At 42.8% G+C, this 20,508-nt stretch overlaps 1 protein-coding gene across 2 annotated transcripts; it reads left to right on the top strand.

Moving 5' to 3' along the window:
* Positions 1–1,111: 1,111 nt before the first annotated feature.
* gatc (glutamyl-tRNA amidotransferase subunit C) lies at positions 1,112–19,933 on the top strand. 2 transcript variants are annotated; one of them, XM_068055227.1, is made up of 5 exons: positions 1,112–1,360; positions 1,719–1,769; positions 5,932–6,092; positions 11,910–12,013; positions 19,570–19,933. In XM_068055227.1, exons 1-5 carry the CDS (start codon positions 1,208–1,210, stop codon positions 19,629–19,631), a joined length of 531 nt encoding a protein of 176 aa, XP_067911328.1. In that variant the 5' UTR covers positions 1,112–1,207; the 3' UTR covers positions 19,632–19,933. The 2 variants fall into 2 exon arrangements, with proteins under 2 accessions (XP_067911328.1, XP_067911329.1); XM_068055228.1 differs by lacking the exon at positions 1,719–1,769.
* Positions 19,934–20,508: the final 575 nt, after the last annotated feature.

Here is a 20,508-nt window from a genome sequence, read left to right as displayed (position 1 = left end):
TGGATTATTGATTTTGATTAATGGATTATTGATTCTGGTTTATGGATTATTGATTTTGATTTATGGATTATTGATTCTGGTTTATGGATTATTGATTTTGATTTATGGATTATTGATTCAGGTCTAAGGATTATTGATTTATGGATTATTGATTCTGGTTTATGGATTATTGATTTTGATTTATGGATTATTGATTCTGGTTTATGGATTATTGATTTTGATTTATGGATTATTGATTCAGGTCTATGGATTATTGATTTATGGATTATTGATTCTGGTTTATGGATTATTGATTTTGATTTATGGATTATTGATTCAGGTCTATGGATTATTGATTTTGATTTATGGATTATTGATTCTGGTTTATGGATTATTGATTTTGATTTATGGATTATTGATTCTGGTTTATGGATTATTGATTTTGATTTATGGATTATTGATTCTGGTTTATGGATTATTGATTTTGATTTATGGATTATTGATTCAGGTCTATGGATTATTGATTTATGGATTATTGATTTTGGTTTATGGATTATTGATTTATGGATTATTGATTCTGGTTTATGGATTATTGATTTTGATTTATGGATTATTGATTCAGGTCTATGGATTATTGATTTATGGATTATTGATTCTGGTTTATGGATTATTGATTTTGATTTATGGATTATTGATTCAGGTCTATGGATTATTGATTTATGGATTATTGATTCTGGTTTATGGATTATTGATTTTGATTTATGGATTATTGATTCTGGTTTATGGATTATTGATTTTGATTTATGGATTATTGATTCAGGTCTATGGATTATTGATTTATGGATTATTGATTCTGGTTTATGGATTATTGATTTTGATTTATGGATTATTGATTCAGGTCTATGGATTATTGATTTATGGATTATTGATTCTGGTTTATGGATTATTGATTTTGATTTATGGATTATTGATTCAGGTCTATGGATTATTGATTTATGGATTATTGATTCTGGTTTATGGATTATTGATTTTGATTTATGGATTATTGATTCTGGTTTATGGATTATTGATTTATGGATTATTGATTCGGGTTTATGACTATTTATCAGAAGCTCTGGGTCATTCTGCCTGTTCTCAATCCCCGAGCTGCTGCTCCCCGGGTCTTGTTGTTCCCGCGTCCTTTGGGCGGTTCCTGGACTGCGGGCTCGGCCTCCCTCGGTACCGGGAGATGTGGAGCCTCGCCAGACGAGTCGCTCAGTTGGTGCCGCTGTCCCGGAGGCTGAGGCCTAACCGGGCGGTGAATCCTCGGGATGCTGGTTGGGGAAGGCCGCCTGGCTGCGCTGGGATTGGGGAGTCGGTGTTAGGACCGAGCGGGTGCAAGGTAGGACCGGGGATGGAGCTGCGGCCTAAGGGCCGGGACTTTGGGCCTTTATTCACCGTGTTCCCAGGTCTGGAGGGACCGCAAAACCGGGACCCCCCTTCCCCCACTGGTATTCCCCCCTTCCCCCTCCCCACACTGGGTATCCCCCCTTCCCCCCGCCACCACCACACTGGTATCCCTGCTTACCCGCACCCCACCAACACTGGTATCCGCCCTTCACCCCTCCCCTGGTTCAGGCACCTTCTGCCCTCTTATCCAAGTGGTCCGTCTTGACGTGTGAGGCCAGGCAGCGTGCGCTGGTGTGCCATTTAATCACTGGGTCTCCTCTAATCTAGATTTGTATTCTTGATCTTTGTAGGTGCCTCAGAGTCCATCCTCGCAGCCCATCGAGGACAGTCAGATTCCAGAGGTAAACAAGCAATTGTGGACAGTAATTTCAGATTTGAAAATAGCTTAAAGCCATCCCCATTGGTTCGATGGTTAAACCTCCAACTGTGAAGCATACAGACCTGGAAGGTCATGTTTGACCCTGATCTATGCTGAGGTAGGATTGCTACAATTGACTCACTATCCCTAGGTGAGGGAGGGGATCTATCAATTCCCAATAATTCTTCTGCAAACCCTGACTGAAGTGCATGGGTGGATAGGCTTGGATTACACTTCCACAGTCAGCCTCCTAACACAAGTCATCAAGTCTCACACTGAAGGCCACTTGGGGGTGAGGGGATAGAAGGCACTTGCTTTCGGTTGAACAAGTTAGGGGATCAGTGCCTTTAGGTGACAGAGGGGAGAAAAAATATAAAAGTAGCTGAATACAAACAAAGAACAGTACAGCACAGGAACAGGCCATTCGGCCCTCCAAGCCTGCGCCGATCTTGATGCCTGCCTAAACTAACACCTTCTGCACTTCCGGGGACCGTATCCCTCTATTCCCATCCTATTCATGTATTTGCCTCTTAAACGTCGCTATCATACCTGCTTCCACCACCTCCCCCGGCAGCAAGTTACAGGCACTCACCACCCTCTGTGTAAAGAACTTGCCTCGCACATCCCCTCTAAACTTTGCCCCTCACACCTTAAACCTATGCCCCCTAGGAACTGACTCTTCCACCCTGGGAAAAAGCTTCTGACTATCCACTCTGTCCATGCCGCTCATAACTTTGTAAAGCTCTATCAAGTCACCCCTCCACCTCTGTCGTTCCAGTGAAAACAATCCGAGTTTATCCAATCTCTCCTCATAGCTAATGCCCTCCAGACCAGGCAACATCCTGGTAAACCTATTCTGTACCCTCTCCAAAGCCTCCACGTCCTTCTGGTAGTGTGGCGACCAGAATTGCACGCAATATTCTAGGTGTGGCCTAACTAAAGTTCTGTACAGCTACAGCATGACTTGCCAATTTTTATACTCAGTGCCCCGACCGATGAAGGCAAGCATGCCGTATGCCTTCTTGACTACCTTATCCACCTGCATTGCCACTTTCAGTGACCTGTGGACCTGTACGCCCAGATCTCTCTGCCTGTCAATACTCCTAAGGGTTCTGCCATTTACTGTATACTTCCCACCTGCATTAGACCTTCCAAAATGCATGACCTCACATTTGTCCGGATTAAACTCCATCTGCCATTTCTCCCCCCAAGTCTCCAACCGATCTATATCCTGCTGTATCCTCTGACAATCCTCATCACTATCCACAACTCCACCAACCTTTGTGTCGTCCGCAAACTTACTAATCAGACCAGCTACATTTTCCTCCAAATCATTTATATATACTACAAACAGCAAAGGTCCCAGCACCGATCCCTGCCTAACACCACTAGTCACATCCCTCCATTCAGAAAAACACCCATCCACTGTTACCCTCTGTCTTCTGTGACTGAGCCAGTTCTGTATCCATCTTGCCAGCTCACCTCTGATCCCGTGTGACTTCACCTTTTGTACCAGTCTGCCATGAGGGACCTTGTCAAAGGCTTTACTGAAGTCCATATAGATAACATCCACTGCCCTTCCTTCATCAATAACCTTGTAACTTCCTCAAAAAACTCAATTAAATTAGTGACACACGACCTCCCCTTCACAAAACCATGCTGCCTCTCGCTAATAAGTTCGTTTGTTTCCAAATGGGAGTAAATCCTGTCCCGGAGAATCCTCTCTAATAATTTCCCTACCACTGACGTAAGGCTCACCGGCCTATAATTTCCTGGATTATCCTTGCTACCCTTCTTAAACAAAGGAACAACATTGGCTATTCTCCAGTCCTCTGGAACCTTACCTGTAGCCAATGAGGATGCAAAGATTTCTGTCAAGGCCCCAGCAATTTCTTCCCTTGCCTCCCTCAGTATTCTGGGGTAGATCCCAGCAGGCCCTGGGGACTTAACTACTTTAATGCTTTGCAAGACACCCAACACCACTTCCTTTTTGATAATGAGATGACTGAGACTATCTACGCTCCCTTCCCTAGGCTCATCATCCACCAAGTCCTTCTCTTTGGTGAATACTGATGCAAAGTACTCGTTTAGTACCTCGCCCAATTCCTCTGGCTCCACACATAGATTCCGTTCTCTGTCCTTGAGTGGGCCAACCCTTTCCCTGGTTACCCTCTTGCTCTTTATATACGTATAAAAAGCCTTGGGATTTTCCTTAATTCTGTTTGCCAATGACTTTTCATGATCCCTTTTAGCCCTCCTGACTCCTTGCTTAAGTTCCTTCCTACTGTCTTTATATTCCTCAAGGGATTCGTCTGTTTCTAGCCTTCAAGCCCTTACGAATGCTTCCTTTTTCTTTTTGACTACGCTCACAATATCCTGCGTTATCCAAGGTTCCCGAAACTTGCCAGACTTATCCTTCTTCCTCACAGGAACATGCTGGTCCTGGATTCTAATCAACTGACGTTTGAAAGACTCCCACATGTCAGATGTTGATTTACCCTCAAACAGCCATCCCCAATCTAAATTCTTCAGTTCCTGCCTAATATTGTTATAATTAGCCTTCCCCCAATTTAGCACCTTCACCCGAGGACTACTCTTATCCTTATCCACAAGTACCTTAAAACTTATGGAATTATGGTCACTGTTCCCGAAATGCTCCCCTACTGAAACTTCAACCACCTGGCCGGGCTCATTCCCCAATACCAGGTCTAGTACGGCCCCATCCCTAGTTGGACTATCTACATATTGTTTCAGGAAGCCCTCCTGGACGCTCCTTACAAATTCTGCCCTATCCAAGCCCCTAGCGCTAAGTGAGTCCCAGTCAAGTGACTGCACCCTTCCTATTCCTGAGCTCCACCCATATTGCCTCGCTGCATGACCCCTCCGAGGTGTCCTCCCGCAGTACAGCTGTGATATTCTCCTTAACCGGTAATGCAACTCCACCCACCCCTTTTACATCCCCCTCTATCCCACCTGAAGCTTCTAAATCCTGGAACATTTAGCTGCCAATCCTGTCCTTCCCTCAACCAAGTCTCTGTAATCGCAACAACATCATATTTCCAAGTACTAATCCAAGCTCTAAGTTCATCTGCCTTACCTGTTATACTTCTCGCATTGAAACAAATGCACTTCAGACCACCAGTCCCGCTGTGCTCCGCAACATCTCCCTGCCTGCTCTTCCTCTTAGTCTTACTGGCCTTATTTACGAGTTCCTCCTCATTTATTTCACTTGCTGTCCTACTGCTCTGGTTCCCACCCCCCTGCCACACTAGTTTAAACCCTCCCGAGTGACGCTAGCAAACCTCGCAGCCAGGATATTTGTGCCCCTCCAGTTTAGATGCAACCCGTCCTTCTTATACAGGTCCCATCTGTCCCTGAAGAAATACCAATGGTCCAGATATCTGAAACCCTCCCTTCTACACCAGCTGTTCATCCACGTGTTTAGCTGTACTATCTTCCTATTTCTAGCCTCACTGGCACGTGGCAAAGGGAGTAATCCCGAGATTACAACCCGAGAGGTCCTGTCTTTTAACTTTCTATCTAACTCCCTAAACTCCCCCTGCAGGACCTCGTCACTCTTCCTGCCTATGTCATTGGTACCAATGTGGACCACAACCTCTGGCTGTTCACCCTCCCCCTTCAGAATGCCCCCTGTCTGTTCAGAGACATCCTTGAACCTGGCACCAGGGAGGCAACATACCATCCTGGAGTCTCTTTCACGTCCACAGAAGCGCCTATCTGTGCCCCTGACTATAGAGTCCCCTATAACTATTGCTCTTCTGCGCTTTGTCCCTCCCTTCTGAACAACAGAGCCAGCCGTGGTGCCACTGCTCTGGCTGCTGCTGTTTTCCCCTGATAGGCCATCTCCCCCAACAGTATCCAAAACGGTATACTTGTTAGAGAGGGGGATAGCCACAGCTATGGTTTTTCTGCCCTGGATCAGTTGTTGAATGCATAAAGACCAGGAAGGTCAGTTGTTCCTTTCTGTAGTCCGGGGACACCGTGCCCCTTTGCCTCATTCCGACACAGACCAGCAATTGATCCTGGTGCAGTTGCACAGTGGCTGGAGTATTTACCAGCTAAGCTAACGGAGATTTATGGTATATTAATGAGCACCATATGTTTACAAATATATATATCTCCAGGTATCCATGGAGATGATTGACCATCTGGAACGACTGGCACTTGTCGATTTTCGGAACCAGGAGGGTGTGGAAAGGCTGGCAGATGCCATACAGTTTGCCAGCCAGTTGCATGTTGTTGACACTGAGGGAGTGGAGCCCATGGATTCAGTGCTGGAGGACAGGTACTGGTGTTCTGTCTTATATGACTGTAAATTGATTGCTAAGTTAAAGAGAGCAATAGAAGGCAAAGGAATTAGATTAGTTATATCATTGTACAGAAATGAAATTTTACACTGATATATGTGAAGTATTGCTCTGGAATTCTCTCCTTAAACCTCTCCACCGCTTTTCCTTTAAGACACTACTTTAAACCTCTCTCTTTTGGTCACCTGCCCTAATGTCTCTTCTTTTGGCTCGGTGTCAGTGTTTATCTGATAACGTGCTTATGAAACGCCTTGGGACGTTTTATTACATTAAAGGTGCTATATAAATACAAGTTGTTGTTGGTGGACGAAACTAATGACCAGATAATTCATTTTAGTGATACTGGCTGAACAACAACAACTTGTACTTATATAGTGCTTTTAATGTAATAAAACATCCCAAAGCACTTCACAGAAGTATCTATAATATAAATTTTGATGCCGAGCCACATAAAGTGATATTACGGCAGAAGACCAAAAGCTTGGCAAAGGGATAAGTCTTAAGGAGGAGAGAGAGGTAGCGAGGCGGAGAGGTTTAGGGAGGGAATTCCAGAGCTTAGGGCCTTAGCAGTTAAAGGCACGACCACCAGTGGTGGAGTGACTAAAAGTGGGGATGCACAAGAGGCCAGAATTAGACGAGCACAGATATCTGGGAGGGTTGTGGGGCAGGAGGAGATCACAGAGATAGGGAGGGACGAAGCCATGGAGTAATTTGAAAACCAGGAAGAGAATTTTAAAATCAAGGTGTTGCTTAACCAGGAGCCAATGTAGGTTAGAATCACAGGAGTGATGGGTGAACGGGACATATGTGAGTAAGGACACGGGCAGCAGAGTTTTGGATAATCTCAAGTTTACAATGGGGAGAAGCCGGCCAGGAGTGCATTGGAATAATCAAGTCGGAAGGTAACAAAAGGATAAGTGTTTCAGCAGCAGGTGAGCTGAGGTGGTTTGGAGTTGGGTGATGTTATGGATAAGTAATTAACCAGGGCGATCTTCCTTCTTCTTCGAATAGTACCATGGGATCTTTTCCGTTCACCTGAGAGGGAATGTGTGGCCTCGATTTAATGTCTCATCTGAAAGACTCCCAACAGTGTAGTACTCCCTCTGTACTGGAGCGTCAACCTAAATTCTGTGCTAAGTCTCTGGATTAGGACTTGAACCCACAACCTTCTGACTCCGAGGTGGCAGTGTGACCAACTGAGCCATGGCTGACACCTAATTAAGATGGAGCTGGATGCAGTGATTGTAAGAGTTGAGGTGCCAGAAGGAGGCGATCAGTGGGCTTTTATTATCCCTGACTTTCCTCCTGTTACATTGTTTGAAGCTGATAGTTCAAAATCCTATGTGTTTTGGTGAAAGATTTCACTTTGTGGACAGCTTGGTGGCAGGACACTTCACTGTCCCTGTGTAGTAGTGCCTTGTCTGGAATCTGTTTCCCAGTGAATTCCAGAGCACAGCTGACATTTCCGGTAGGAAACACTTGCAGTTAGGGGGATAGATACTGTTCTCTGCAGCCGAGAGTATGACTCCTGAAGGCTGTGTTGCCTGCCCAGTGTCGGGGTTAAGGACATTTCCTCGGGACTGGAGAGGAATTTGAAGTGGGAGGGGAAGGATCCATTCGTGGTCTATGTGGGTACCAACAACATGTGTAGGACTAAGAAAGATTCTGCGACGGGAGTATAAGTGGCTAGGGGGTAAATAAAAAAGCAGAAGCACTGAGGGAATAATCTCTGAATAACTAACCGAGCCATGAGCAAATTGGTATAGGGTAAATAAAATCAGAGAGTTAAATGCATGGCTCAAAGATTGGTGTGGGAGAAATGGGTTTCGATTCATGGGGCACTGGCACCAATACTGGGGAAAGAGGGAGCTGTACCATTGGGAATGGGCTTCACTTGAACTGAACTGGGATCAGTTTCCTGGCACATCATAAAGCTAAGGCTGTAGAGAGGGCTTTAAATTAAATAGTGGGGGAGGGGAGATTTAGAAAGTTAGTGAGAAAGGACAAGGCAATCGTGCAGGTAGCGATATGGCACTTTAAACTAACAATTAACTTTACGTTTGGGCTAAAAATGCACCCACTGTTAGAATTGGGGGAACTTAAACAGCAGAAGAGATGATTTAGTGGGGAGAAAGAGCAATGGATGTCAGCGGATGGCCATGGATAGACATGAACAGTGAGGAGCTCCCTATGGAGCTGACTGCCCAGGAGCCATCTTGATGACCAGGCTGTTGGTTTATAAGGCCTGTGTTCTCAGCACCTTGCTGTCTGGCTGTGAAACATGAGCGACTTACAGCTACCAGGAAAAGAAGCTCAATAATTTCCATCTTCGCTGTCTGCGGCGCATTATGGGTATATCCTGGCAGGACAAAATCACAAATGTGGCAGTCCTCTCAAAGGCAGAGCTCCCAAGTGTGCTGGCACTAATCAAACAGAGGCAGCTTTGCTGGATCGGACACGTCCGCAGGATGGAAGATGGTCGCATACCCAAGGACCTTCTGTATGGTGAGGTAGCCGGGGTCTGACGACCAGTGGGGCACCCAAACCTCTGCTTCAAGGATGCTTGCAAGTGTGACATGAAAGCCCTAAATGGCGACTATCGCACCTACTGGGAAAGAGGGAAATGGCGACATATCTTGTGGACAGGTGTGCACTACCACAACGACCAGTTGCCATAGCAGCTTAGCAAAAGGCGCCAACGTCAAAAAGGAACAACTCACAGCGTCACTTGGCAGCTTCATTTGCTGCACTTGTGGCAGAACCTGCCTCTCAAAGAGTGGGATTCACAGCCATCAACAAACGTGCACCAAGAGAAGACACCCCACCTAAATGGATTGTTTGCTGCGTGTCCATCATCTTTCATAGGTGGAAGGATGCCAACCAACCAGCGATATGGGTAATGATAACCAGGGTGTGATAGGAAGGGACCGAGTGTATAAACATAAGAGTGCACCCTGGGATTGTGTTGCAGAGCCCCTGAATTGTGAGTTACACTTACCTTCTCGATCAGGGGACAATCTAATGTGAATTAGATAGAAAAAGGTAGGTTGGCTAAAATGGAATTATAATTTTTGTCTAAATTTGAAATAAAAATTACCTCTGAAAATCCTTCTCTTCACAATAGGGCCTGGGGGCAGTCAGACTGGGTACAGCAGACAGGGTGGTAACTTTCCCATTCTGTTAATGTAACACAAGGCATTAGCAGGGATGTGGGGATGGCACCTTCCAAGGAATTGGGAAGAGTGACCTTGGTACTCAAATGGAAACTGCACCCTCCATGTGCTATTCCTTTTGATTTATGTGCTGAATATATGATTTTTATCTTTGTGCTTGGATCCCACTATAGCCAGGCCTTTTAAACAAGTTAGGCTGCATACTCTGGATTTCTCTCCTTAAACCCCTCTGCCTCCTTGTACCCCTGTTAAAAACCCTTCTCTTCATCACCCCGCTCCCCCCTCCCCCACCTCTCTTGGCTGCACAACTAGCAGGAAGAAGCTCTGGAAAACCATGTGGTTTTTGCTGATTAATTTCTAGCAGAACCCTGTGCACATTTGGGGTCTCAGAGCCTTGGTTCTACCAACCTGCGCCTAAGCTTTCTGAACTGAAAAAAGTTAGAGATGTAACGGGTTTAATCAAGTATAGAGGCAGGGAAAGGGGGGAGGGGAGGAAAACATAAAAGGGAAGGAAAACATAAAAGGGAAGGTGTGTGACAGGGTGGAAGGCGGAGTGATGAAATGACAAAAAGGGATGATGATGCAAGGCAAAAAGGGGGTGGTAATAGGACAAGTAAAGAAACAAAAGATGGGTCTAGAGTAGCTGAAAATGACAAAAGCAGGATCATTACCAGCAACTGCTGTCTAAAAAATGGGAGCAGTGTTTATGATCTGTACTAATGTTCATGCACAATGCACAACTAATGTTCATGTTCATGGCATGCACAACCCATGTAAAAGTAGTAAAGCCATAAAACCCAGGAGGGAGGCAGAGCTCGGGCAGCTGTTGTATAAAATAATTTTATTCGGCAAATTAAGGATAGTAAGGTGGGGGGGGGGGGAGCAGAGCTTAACGCATGGGTGAATACCCGTTAGCGTTGCATTGCTGTATGTGTAAAGTGCATGCGCAGAGAGCAGGAATCCGTTTGCGCATGTGTGCACTATGGCGCAGCCTGATGACGTCAGTGGTCGGCTGCGTTGTCAGGAATCACTTTGTTTCCAAAATTCCCTAGATTCTAGAATGGTCCCAGTGGATTGTAAGTTAGCAAATGTAACACTGCTATTCAAGAAAAGACAGAGAGAGTAAACGGGGAACTACAGGCTAGTTAGCTTGACATCAGTCATCGGGAAAATGCTGAAAACTATTATTAAAGAAGTCTTAACAATTCAATTAGAAAACCATAGCACGATCAAGCAGAGTCAGCATGGTTTTACCAAGGGGAAATCGTGTTTGACAAATTTAATAGCGCTTTTTTGAGGATGTAACTAGTAGAGTAGATAAAGGGGAACCAGTCGATGCAGTACACTAGGATTCCCAAAAGGCATTTGATAAGGTGCCACGGGAAAGGGTAATACACAAGATAAGGGCTCATGGAGTTGGAGGGTAATATATTAGCACGGATGGAGGATTGGTTAACGGACAGGAAGCAGAGAGTAGGGATAAATGGGGCATTTTCAAGTTGGCTGGCTGTAACTAGTGGAGTGCCACAAGGATCAGTGCTGGGGTCTCAACTTTTTACAATCTATATTAATGACTTAGACCATAAGACCGAGAGTAATGTATCCAAGTTTGCTGATGATACATTCCCATCTAACTTTGTAAGCTGTGAGAAGGACACAAAGAGACTGCAAAGAAATAGACAGGTTAAGTGAGTGGGCAACAAGTTGGCAGATGGAGTATAATGTGGGGAAGTGTGAGGTTATTCACTGTGGTAGTAAGAATAGGAACACAATATTTTTTAAAAGATATGAAACTTCTAAATGTTGATGTTCAGAGAAACTTGGCTGTACTGGTACAAGGAACACAAAGTTAGCATGCAGGTATAGTAAGCAATTAGGAAGGAAAATGGCATGCTGACCTTTATTGCAAGGGGACTGGAGAACAAGAACAAGGAAGTCTTGTGTAGGATTTTGGTGAGACCACACCTGGGGTACTGTGTGCAGTTTTGGCCTCCATATTTAAGGAAGGATATATTTGCCTTGGTGATGGTACGGTGAAGGTTAAATTGATTCCTGGGATGAGAGGGTCGTCCCTGGTATAAGGGGGTAATGTTGTGATAGAGGATGAGTAAATTGGGTCTATATTCTCTGAAGTTTAGAAGAATGAGAGGTGATCATTGAAACATGCAAGATTCTGAAGGGGTTTAACAGGGTAGACACTGAGACGTTGTTTCCCCTGGCTGGGGAATCTGGAACATGGGGGCACAATCTCAGGATAAGGGGACGATCATTTAGGACTGAGATGAGAGGATATTTCTTCACTCAGAGGGTTGTGAATCTTTGGAATTCTCTACCCCAAGCAGTTGTGGATGCTCCATCGTTGAGTATATTCAAGGCTGAGATTTTTGATCTCTTGGAATCGAGGCATATGGGAAGTGGGTTGAGGCAGAAGATCAGCATGAACATATTGAATGGCAGAGCAGGCTCAAGAGGCCATATAGTCTACTTCTGCTATTTCTTATGTTCTAATGTAATTTCCTTGATATAGAGTTGTCTGTCACTGACCTGTAGGTCTGTGAACCACAACTTTTGAAATGGAACCTTTCAATTAAGTTCCCAAAACATTGCTATTTTTTCACACAGGCCTTTGTACTTGCGTGCAGACGAGGTTACAGATGGTTATTGTGCAGAGGTGGTCCTGAGCAATGCAAGGCACGTTGTAGAGGAATACCTTGTAGCACCTCCAGGTAAATTCAGCCAGCATGACCACTGGAAATGTTTGGTGCTTTTGCAATCATGTGGTATGAAATAAATTTTGTTGTCTTAATTTTTGCCTATCCTCTCCTGAACGTGTTGGAGTAGATTTTCAACTTGGTGCCCAGGGCTACAGTTTATGTTGCAGATTGGCTGCCTGGTTTTATGTCCAATTATTAAACATCTTTCCTATTGACTCTCTATTAGTGCAAGTGCCACTGCTGGCAGTATTGGCCAAACAGCTGCTGTTGTTATGTGAGCCATGATATTGTGTGTAGGAAGGCTGTCAAACCATGTAGGACAGGTATCTACCAAACCTGATCCTGATCTCACCTAGTCCTTATACACAAACAATCCTTTACAGAGTGTTATATAGCAGTTGAGAGTGGGAGTCATGGCCGATTTTTCCTTTTGCCTAATCCAAGGTGATGCAACTTTATCTGAGATCAGCTAACTTATTGTAACTCAGTGATTGAACATGATCTGTGACACATGTAGGAAAATAGGAATAGGCTGTTTAACCTCTCGAGTCTGTTCTGTCATATAGTGTGATCATGTCTGAACTGTGACCTAACTCTGTATACACTTGCCCCATATCCCTTAATGCCTTTGGTTAACAAAAATCTATCATACTCAGTTTAAAATTAATTGATCTAGCATTAATTGCCATTTTGGGAGAGAATTCCAAACGTCTCCCACTCTTTGTGTGCAGAGGTGTTTCATAATTTCACTTGCGAAAGGTCTGGCTCTAATTTTTAGGCTATGCCCCCGAGTCCTAGATTCTCCAACCAGCAGAAATTGTTTCTATCTACCCTACCTATTCCTCTTAATATCTTGAAAACTAAATTCTAGGGAATACAACCCTAGCTTGTATAATCTCTCCTTGTAATTTAACCCTTGGAGTCCAGGTATCATTCTAATAAATCTATGCTGCACTCCCTCCAAGGCCAGTATATACTTCCTAAGGTGTGGTGCCCAGAACTGCTCACAGTACTCCAAGTGTGGTCTAACCAGGCCTTTGTATAGGTAAAGCATGATTCTACCCCCTTGTATTCTATTCTTTTAGATATAAAGGCCAGCATTCCATTCACTTTTCTGATTACTTTCTGTACTTGTTCATGACATTTTAATAACCTGTGTACCTGGACACCCAAGTCTCTTTGGACTCCTATTGTTAATAGCTTTTCACCATTCGGAAAATACCGTTCTTTATAGGTCCAAATTGGATGACCTCATATGAAATCAATTTGCCACAGTTTTGCCGATCACTTAATAATATCTCTTTGTAATTTTATGCTTCCATCTACATCTATTAAGAAAAATGGGGCAAAGACGGATATACGGAATTAGCCATGATCTCATTGAATAGTGGAACAGGCTCGGGGCTAAATGACCTACTCTTGTATCTATGTACTTTTTACAATGCTGCCGATCCTTGTGTCATTGGTAAATTTGGATATGTGGTTTTCTATCCCATCATCTAAATTGTTAATGAATACAGTGGATAGCTGAGGTCCCAACACACATCCTTGCCGGACACCACTTGTCACATACTGCCAGTTAGAGTACCTGCCCATTTTTCTTACTCCATTTCCTGCTGCTCAGCCAGTTTCCTAACTGGTCAATAATTTGCTATCAATTCTATGAGCTGCAACTTTAGCTAACAGTCTGTTCTGAGGGTTTTTATTTAATCAAAAACCTTCTGGAAGTCCATATAAGTAACATCGATTGACATTCCCCTGTCCATTACATTAGTTACTTCTTCAAAAAATTCAATCTGGTTTATCAGGTATGATCCATACTGGTTCCCTTTGACCAGCTGAAAATTTTCAAGGTGTTCTGTCATCCTGCCCTTAATGATAGATTCAGATGTTAGGCTAACTGATCTGTAATTCCCTGGTTTCCTTCACTCACCTTTCTTGAATAGTGGAGGGACATGTGCAATTTTCCAATCTAACCTTGAGATGGATAACATTTGGGCCTGGGATTTGTCATTCTTCAGTGCCATTATTTTCTTCATTTGTTATTTTGCTTATGTTAATTTCGATAAGTCTCTGACCCTGATTCAATATTAGCTTCTTTGGGATTTCCAGCATGCTGACCTCAACTGTAAATACTGACGCAAAATAATTATACAGAATGTCTGCCATTTCCTTATTTTCATCGACAATATCATCGTTGTCAATTTTCAAGAGGCCCGCATTGCTCCTGACTCCTTCCTTTTGCCCATATAATGGTAACATTTTTTTGTGTTGATTTTGATAATTCTTGTAAGTTTATTTTCATATTCCCTTTTTGTAGCTCTGTCTGTTTTGTCACCCTTTGCTGTTCTTTGTATATTTCCCATTCATCAGGATCTGTGCATTTTTTTGCTTTTTTGTATGCTTTTTCTTTTAGTTCTTACTTTGTCCCTTCCCACTTTAGTTGTCCATGGTTGTCTTTTCTGGCAAGTAGCGATCTTGCCCCTTAGGGGTGTAAACTGGTTCTGTATCATATTAAATTATTTTTTGAACTCCTCCTACTGATGTTTTGTCATTTTATCCATTGTGTTAAGACCAAGGCGGGAGTAATGCACTGTTAATTCAGTCCCAGTACTCCACAGGTCACAGCATATTAGTAAAGTTTCCCACCAACCGGAAATTAGACAAATTAAACACCTTATCCCCCAGATAAAGCATGCCAAGCCAGGTTTCTTTAAACAACTAAAAAATTAACTATTTATTCATAAACCAATTTTTAAACGATAATGAGATAAATCTCTATGTATGAAAAGATTTTTGATTCCTTAATCTTCCCATCAAATGGAATCCCTCTTTCCCTCTCTTTCAGCCATGTGTTTATCTCCCTGATCTGCTCTTCCCTATGCAAATTTGCATGTGGTTTAGGTAATAATCCAGAGATTATAACCCTTGAGATTCTGCTCTATAATTATTTGAGCTGCTAATTCCTGGTTCTCTCCAAACAGAACCTCTTGCCTACTCTTCCCTATGTTGTTAGCTCCAACATGGATCACAATAACTGGATTCTCCCCCCTCCCTCTTCAATATCCTTTCAAGGCGGTTTGAGATGTCCCTCACCCTGGCACCAGGTAGGCAACATACCATGTGAGACTCTTGATCCTGCTTACAATGGATGCTATCGGTTTGCCTAATTATAGAATCCCCTACAACTATCACATTACGCTTCCTTTCCTCCTCTTCCAACGTGCCATAGTCCGCATTCTAGCTGTCTTTCTGACAGCAAGTACATTGTACCTATTGAATAGGATAAATTTCTGCGGATACTCGTTCTCTATCTTGCCTGGGTTCCCCTTACTCTGCACACTATCAGTCACACCAACCCAATTCTGAACCTGCAGTCTCTCTGAGGTGTGACCGAAGTCTGGAACAAACTGTCCAGATATGCTCCCCCTCCCTTATATATTGGAGTGGCTTCAACTACCACTTCAGCTGAATGATTCTCAGCCAGAGAGATTTGAGATGGAGACATCTACTGCATATATGTGTTCACTCGAGATAGTCTTGCTGTCCACCATCTCCCAAATACTGCAGTTCAGATACACAACCTGCTCTGCCATTCTAGATTATTTATATCTACTTTTTAATTTGTTGTTAACTCCTTTTTTCTTTTCCTACACATTAACGTACACTCAGCACTGGACAAAAATGTTAAATACTTTTGGCTTAAATGAACCAATACAAGTACTGGGGGCAAAAAAGCAGCACTTCCTCCCCCTCTGCAGCAAATTCCTGACTTTTGCATTCTTTTTCAACTCCTTTTGTGACCACTCAGAGTCAGCAGTACTGCTTACTTTTACACTTTTTTGAGTCACACCCAAGTTACAAGTGCTGACTCAGATTCCTGCACACAGTAATTAGCACTCACTCGGGCAATCACTTACAGCTATTGACAGTTAACGGCCACTGATAGGTAGTTTCTGTTAATTAGCTTGCAGTTTTTAAAGTTCCAAGTTAAATTCAAAATGTTCAACTAAATTTCAGTTTGAGAAATAATCACCGATACTTACCAGAGAATTCCCACTCTCACCAAATTCCTGATTTTTGACTAATATTCATGCTGTACTCTCTTCACGACCTCTCTGTGTGATAGTGACTTTACTTTTAAGCCAATAGGGAAAGGATGGAGGGTGTGACATGAAATTTTCATACGTTGTTTAAAAGAATATAGTCCAGAGAAGGCCTCTAAATTATCTTAAATAAAAACAAGAAATGCTGGAAATACTCAGCAGGTCTGGCAGCATCTGTGGAGAAGCAGAGTTAATGTTTCAGGTCAGTGACCCTTCTTCAGAACTTTACTCTAAATTACCTTTTTTGTTTCCTCAGTAGCCACCCATGCAGTTTAACTAATGTTGCAACTGATGTCTTCCTTGCCTTGTTTATCAGAGTGCTTGAGAGTGATGCAAACTGAAAGAACACTGCTTAACTATTCTTCTGACTTAGCACTGTGCTTGGTGCTTCACTGGATGGTCTAATTTCAATATACTACTCTTCTGGTTTGGTAGTGTGTTTTTCTTTCGTTGTTGTGCTCATCAATGTGAGGAATGTTAGTGCTGAGGAATGTGACACTTCCCAGTTCAGGCACTCAGTGCCAGCATCCAGAATTGCAGGTTAACAACAACATCTAGTAGTGACTTTAATGCATGAGAAAAATAGCCAGAGCCAAAGGAGGTGGATTTAGGGGGGTCTTTAGGGTATTGGAGAATTTGGGGAAAGAATCCGAGAGTTGGTTTTAGGTGGCTGAAGATACAGCTCCCAGTGGCAGTGTGAAGGGAAGGGGAACTGCGCAAGAGACTAATTGGAGGTGCAGAGTTCGAGGTGAAGACATTTAGGCTAGAGGGCTTTACAGAGATGGACAGGGTGAGGCCATGGAACAATTTAAATTCAGGGATGAGAATTTTAAATTTGTGACGTTGGCGAACTGGGGACCAGAGTAAGTCAGTGAGAAAAAAGGTACTGGGTGAGCAGAACATCGTGCAAAATAGAATACAAGCAGCAGAGTTTTGGATGAACTGGAGTTTATGGACAGTGGAGAATGGAGACCGATGAAGTCTGGAGGTGATCTGAGGTTAAGGATGGAGGCTGCTGGAACTTTGCCATCCCAAAAGGCATAGCTGGGCTACTGACTGCATATTATCAATGGTTAGTTTAATTCCATTGTAGATTGGACACAATGTTGAAGTCAGAAGAGCATGGAGTCCACAAATACTGTTAACCCGCATAAGCTTCAAGAGCTTAAGAAATAGGGGAATGAAGCGCATGTTGAGTGTTCATGCCATTTAGATTATAATAGACAACCAATTAGAAACAGAAATACTATTGATTTATGGGATGATTCACAGGTCCCTTGGAATTTGAATGAGCGGATTTTATGCATGGGAAGCTGCTAATTGAAGGGTCAAGTTACATTGCTCTCCCCAATGCTGTCATGTCATTGCAGTGAGTAATGAAAGCTGATGTAAACCCATTGTGATTGCAGTTTCCATCACAGAGTGGGCATGGCTCCAAGCATTTATCAGTAATGCCTGGAATAGTCCTTTAACTGTGGTGATTTTACCTTTTTTGCACTGTGATTTCCAATATGGTTCTCCCATTTCTATCTTTGCATTGAAATAAATGAGATTCAAATTGCTGTACTTTATCATGACAAAGTAACACATTTAATAACTATCTCAACAGAATATCTATGAGTGGCTTTTGGAAAGCTGTGTTGGGTAATCATACCAGTTCTCAATGTGACAGGGCTCTATAATTGACTCATTTTCTATTTTTGGACTTCATGGGAATGGGTGCTCTTCAGTATCTCATACAAGTGGCTATTATTAATGGTAGCCTTCACAGTACCACCAGACTGTTTGGCTGTATTGACTTCCCAGCCAAGCCTAATACTGTCCTCACCTAAGTACGCTTAGATAGTGATGAAGAGTAGGAAACCTGGCTGACTTTTTTTTTCTTTTCCCTGATGCAGATTTGTTAAGGACAGTTGTAGGTCTCTTGCTGCCACCTAACCTCACTTTGCTTGGCACAGAACAAGAATCAAACCCCAGACTTTCTGGTCTGTATAGCTTAGCTAGTTGTCAGAAAAATTCACTGAACCATTGGGGAGCCATTCTGAATACACTTTGTTATCTGGCTTTGTAAAATTATTTGAGGTATGTTGGGGGCCCTATGGTTCAATAGCCAAAAATATCAGCCAGGCTGATGGGCTGGTTTGAGTTATGCTAGAGTTCAGAAACAGCCAACCATTCCCATTGGCAACAGCTAATTTTAAATGTCAGTTGATAGAGTTCATATCACTGTCTAGTATGAATGTATTCATCTACAAAATGTCTTGGATTCTTGCAGTGTTATTTGATTGATGTTTAGTTGGATAAAATGACAATTGTGGTACCTTGGCAGCAAGATTGGAGTTGTCTAAATTCTTTCATAGGTTCAGAGGAAATGTGCGTGCAAGGAGTAGGCCTGTTATAGTTCTGCTATATCAGCCAAGGTGGAGCTGCAATTAGTCTGTTTCTTAGGGATATGTAGGATATTAGCCAGCATTTCCAATCACAGTTCAGTGACCCACCTGGTGGAACGCACACATTTGCATGTCAGCTGAAGATGGGATCAGACTTGGCTCTGATTACTTTTATGGTAGCACAGCCTGCCAGCACTTGCTTCAGTTCACGTGAAGAATATCCTCTTAAGAATTGCTGAAAATAGAGACATGTCGTCGAAGCTTTTTATCTTGCACTGATCAGACCAACACGCAAGAATAACCAATGTAAGGGAAAACATCAACTTATACTGCATGAAGAGAGAATGCAGATTGGTTGGCAAGTGAACTCTGAATGGTAGAGGTGTTGTTGTTTACATTGGATATTCTTGTGTATTGTCCTGATGAATGCAAAATAAAAAGCTTCGACAACATGTCTCTATTTTCAGCAATTCTCAAGTTCTGTACTACCAAACGTCTATTCATATCCACTTAGTTGATCAATGACAGCTGTTGATCCAATGCATCTGTACCCAGTGCAAATCAAAGCCTTCAGGAGATTACAGAAGGAAATCAGGTTGGGGAGGGGTCCTTATGGTTCAACTGCATTATTAGAACCTGCTTGTTACAACCTTAAAGCAGTTTCTCCCATCAGTTATTCTATGAAGCATGCTTTTGCTGCACATTTTACAGCTATTTTCATAATTATTGCATCCCAGTCAGAATGGTCAGGAAAAAGTTCAGCAGTTTTATACCAGGCACAGGGTATGAATTGTGAATTTCTACATTTACTGCTAGGGTTTTCCAGTTGTACGCTTACTATGCCAGTGATTTCTCCCCACCCAGGACAGGAAAACTATGGGCCGGAAGTGAAGAATTAGGACACCTGCAGCCGCCATCTGCAGTGTGATTCTGCTGTCCAAGTATACTACAGTCTGGACAGAAGGGCCAGGAGGCAGTGAAAATGAATTTCTGGGCAACAAAAATCACTTGCTTTTTACAGTGTCTTACTAGGATATTTTGCACAATGTAAATAAACATATTTTCTTTTTAGGCAATATTCCACTGCCAAAGAAAGAGGAGAGAGACAGTTTTCTCCAGTATTCTAACTGGTGACCATAACAGAGGCAATGTTGGGATCAAAATTTTCAAAATGGATATTTTTGGGGGAAATCCCATTTTCTTGCAGAGACCGGTGGAAATCACTGAACCTACACCTGCTCCCGTGAAGACTCGGGTACAGCAAGATTTGTCAAGTGCATCAGTTTTTCATGTCAGATGGCACTGTCGTTAGATTTGAAATTCAGTAAAAAAAAAGTGTAGATTGTTTCTTTATCAACTTTTGGATGTTAATTTAATATCAAAAATAACTGTCATTGAATAAAAAATTAAGACAAATAAAGAAAAGGTGTCCCTTGGCTCAGTGGTAGCACTTTCTCAGCTCTGAAGCAGGTGGTTATGGTTAAGTCCAACTCTAGGAACCTGGGCATTTAATCTAAATTGATACCTCAGTGCAGTCCTGAGGCAATGCTGCACTAGTGGAAGTGCTATCTTTCAGATAAGATATTAAACAGAGGCCCTACCTGCCTTCCTGGGTGAATGATGCCATGGTACTCTTCTGAAGAGTAGTTGGCTAGGACAACAGAACACCCCTGCTCTTTTTCAAATAATGCCATGGGATTTTTACATCCACTCGGACATACATGGTTTAAAGTTTCATCCAAAAGACAGCATCCCACCTCCCTACGACCACTCTTGTCAGCCTAGATTAATGTGTTCAAGTCTCTGGAGTGGGGCTTGCACCCACATCCTTCTGCCCAAGGCTGACATTGCCACTCTCTCTCAAAATAAGCAAGCAGCAAACTACAAACTCCTCCATAACAAATTCCTAATTTTCACTGAGAAATTCCAGGTTAATACTAAATTTAACATTTTTCATGGTTCATTTCTTTCCTAAAGTCCTAATATTTCAAATTATCCATGGCACGTATTG

The sequence above is a fragment of the Heterodontus francisci genome, chromosome 23, assembly GCF_036365525.1.
Source record: "Heterodontus francisci isolate sHetFra1 chromosome 23, sHetFra1.hap1, whole genome shotgun sequence".
In the NCBI taxonomy this organism is placed as follows: domain Eukaryota; kingdom Metazoa; phylum Chordata; class Chondrichthyes; order Heterodontiformes; family Heterodontidae; genus Heterodontus; species Heterodontus francisci.
This window is presented reverse-complemented; position numbering and strand designations above follow the sequence as displayed.

Coding starts and splice junctions, on each gene's coding strand:
- gatc (XM_068055227.1), top strand. CDS start 1,208: ATGTGGAGCCTCGCCAGACGAGTCGCTCAGTTGGTGCCGCTGTCCCGG. Junction 1,361..1,718: donor TAGGACCGAGCGGGTGCAAG/GTAGGACCGGGG, acceptor TGATCTTTGTAG/GTGCCTCAGAGTCCATCCTC. Junction 12,014..19,569: donor ATACCTTGTAGCACCTCCAG/GTAAATTCAGCC, acceptor TTTTCTTTTTAG/GCAATATTCCACTGCCAAAG.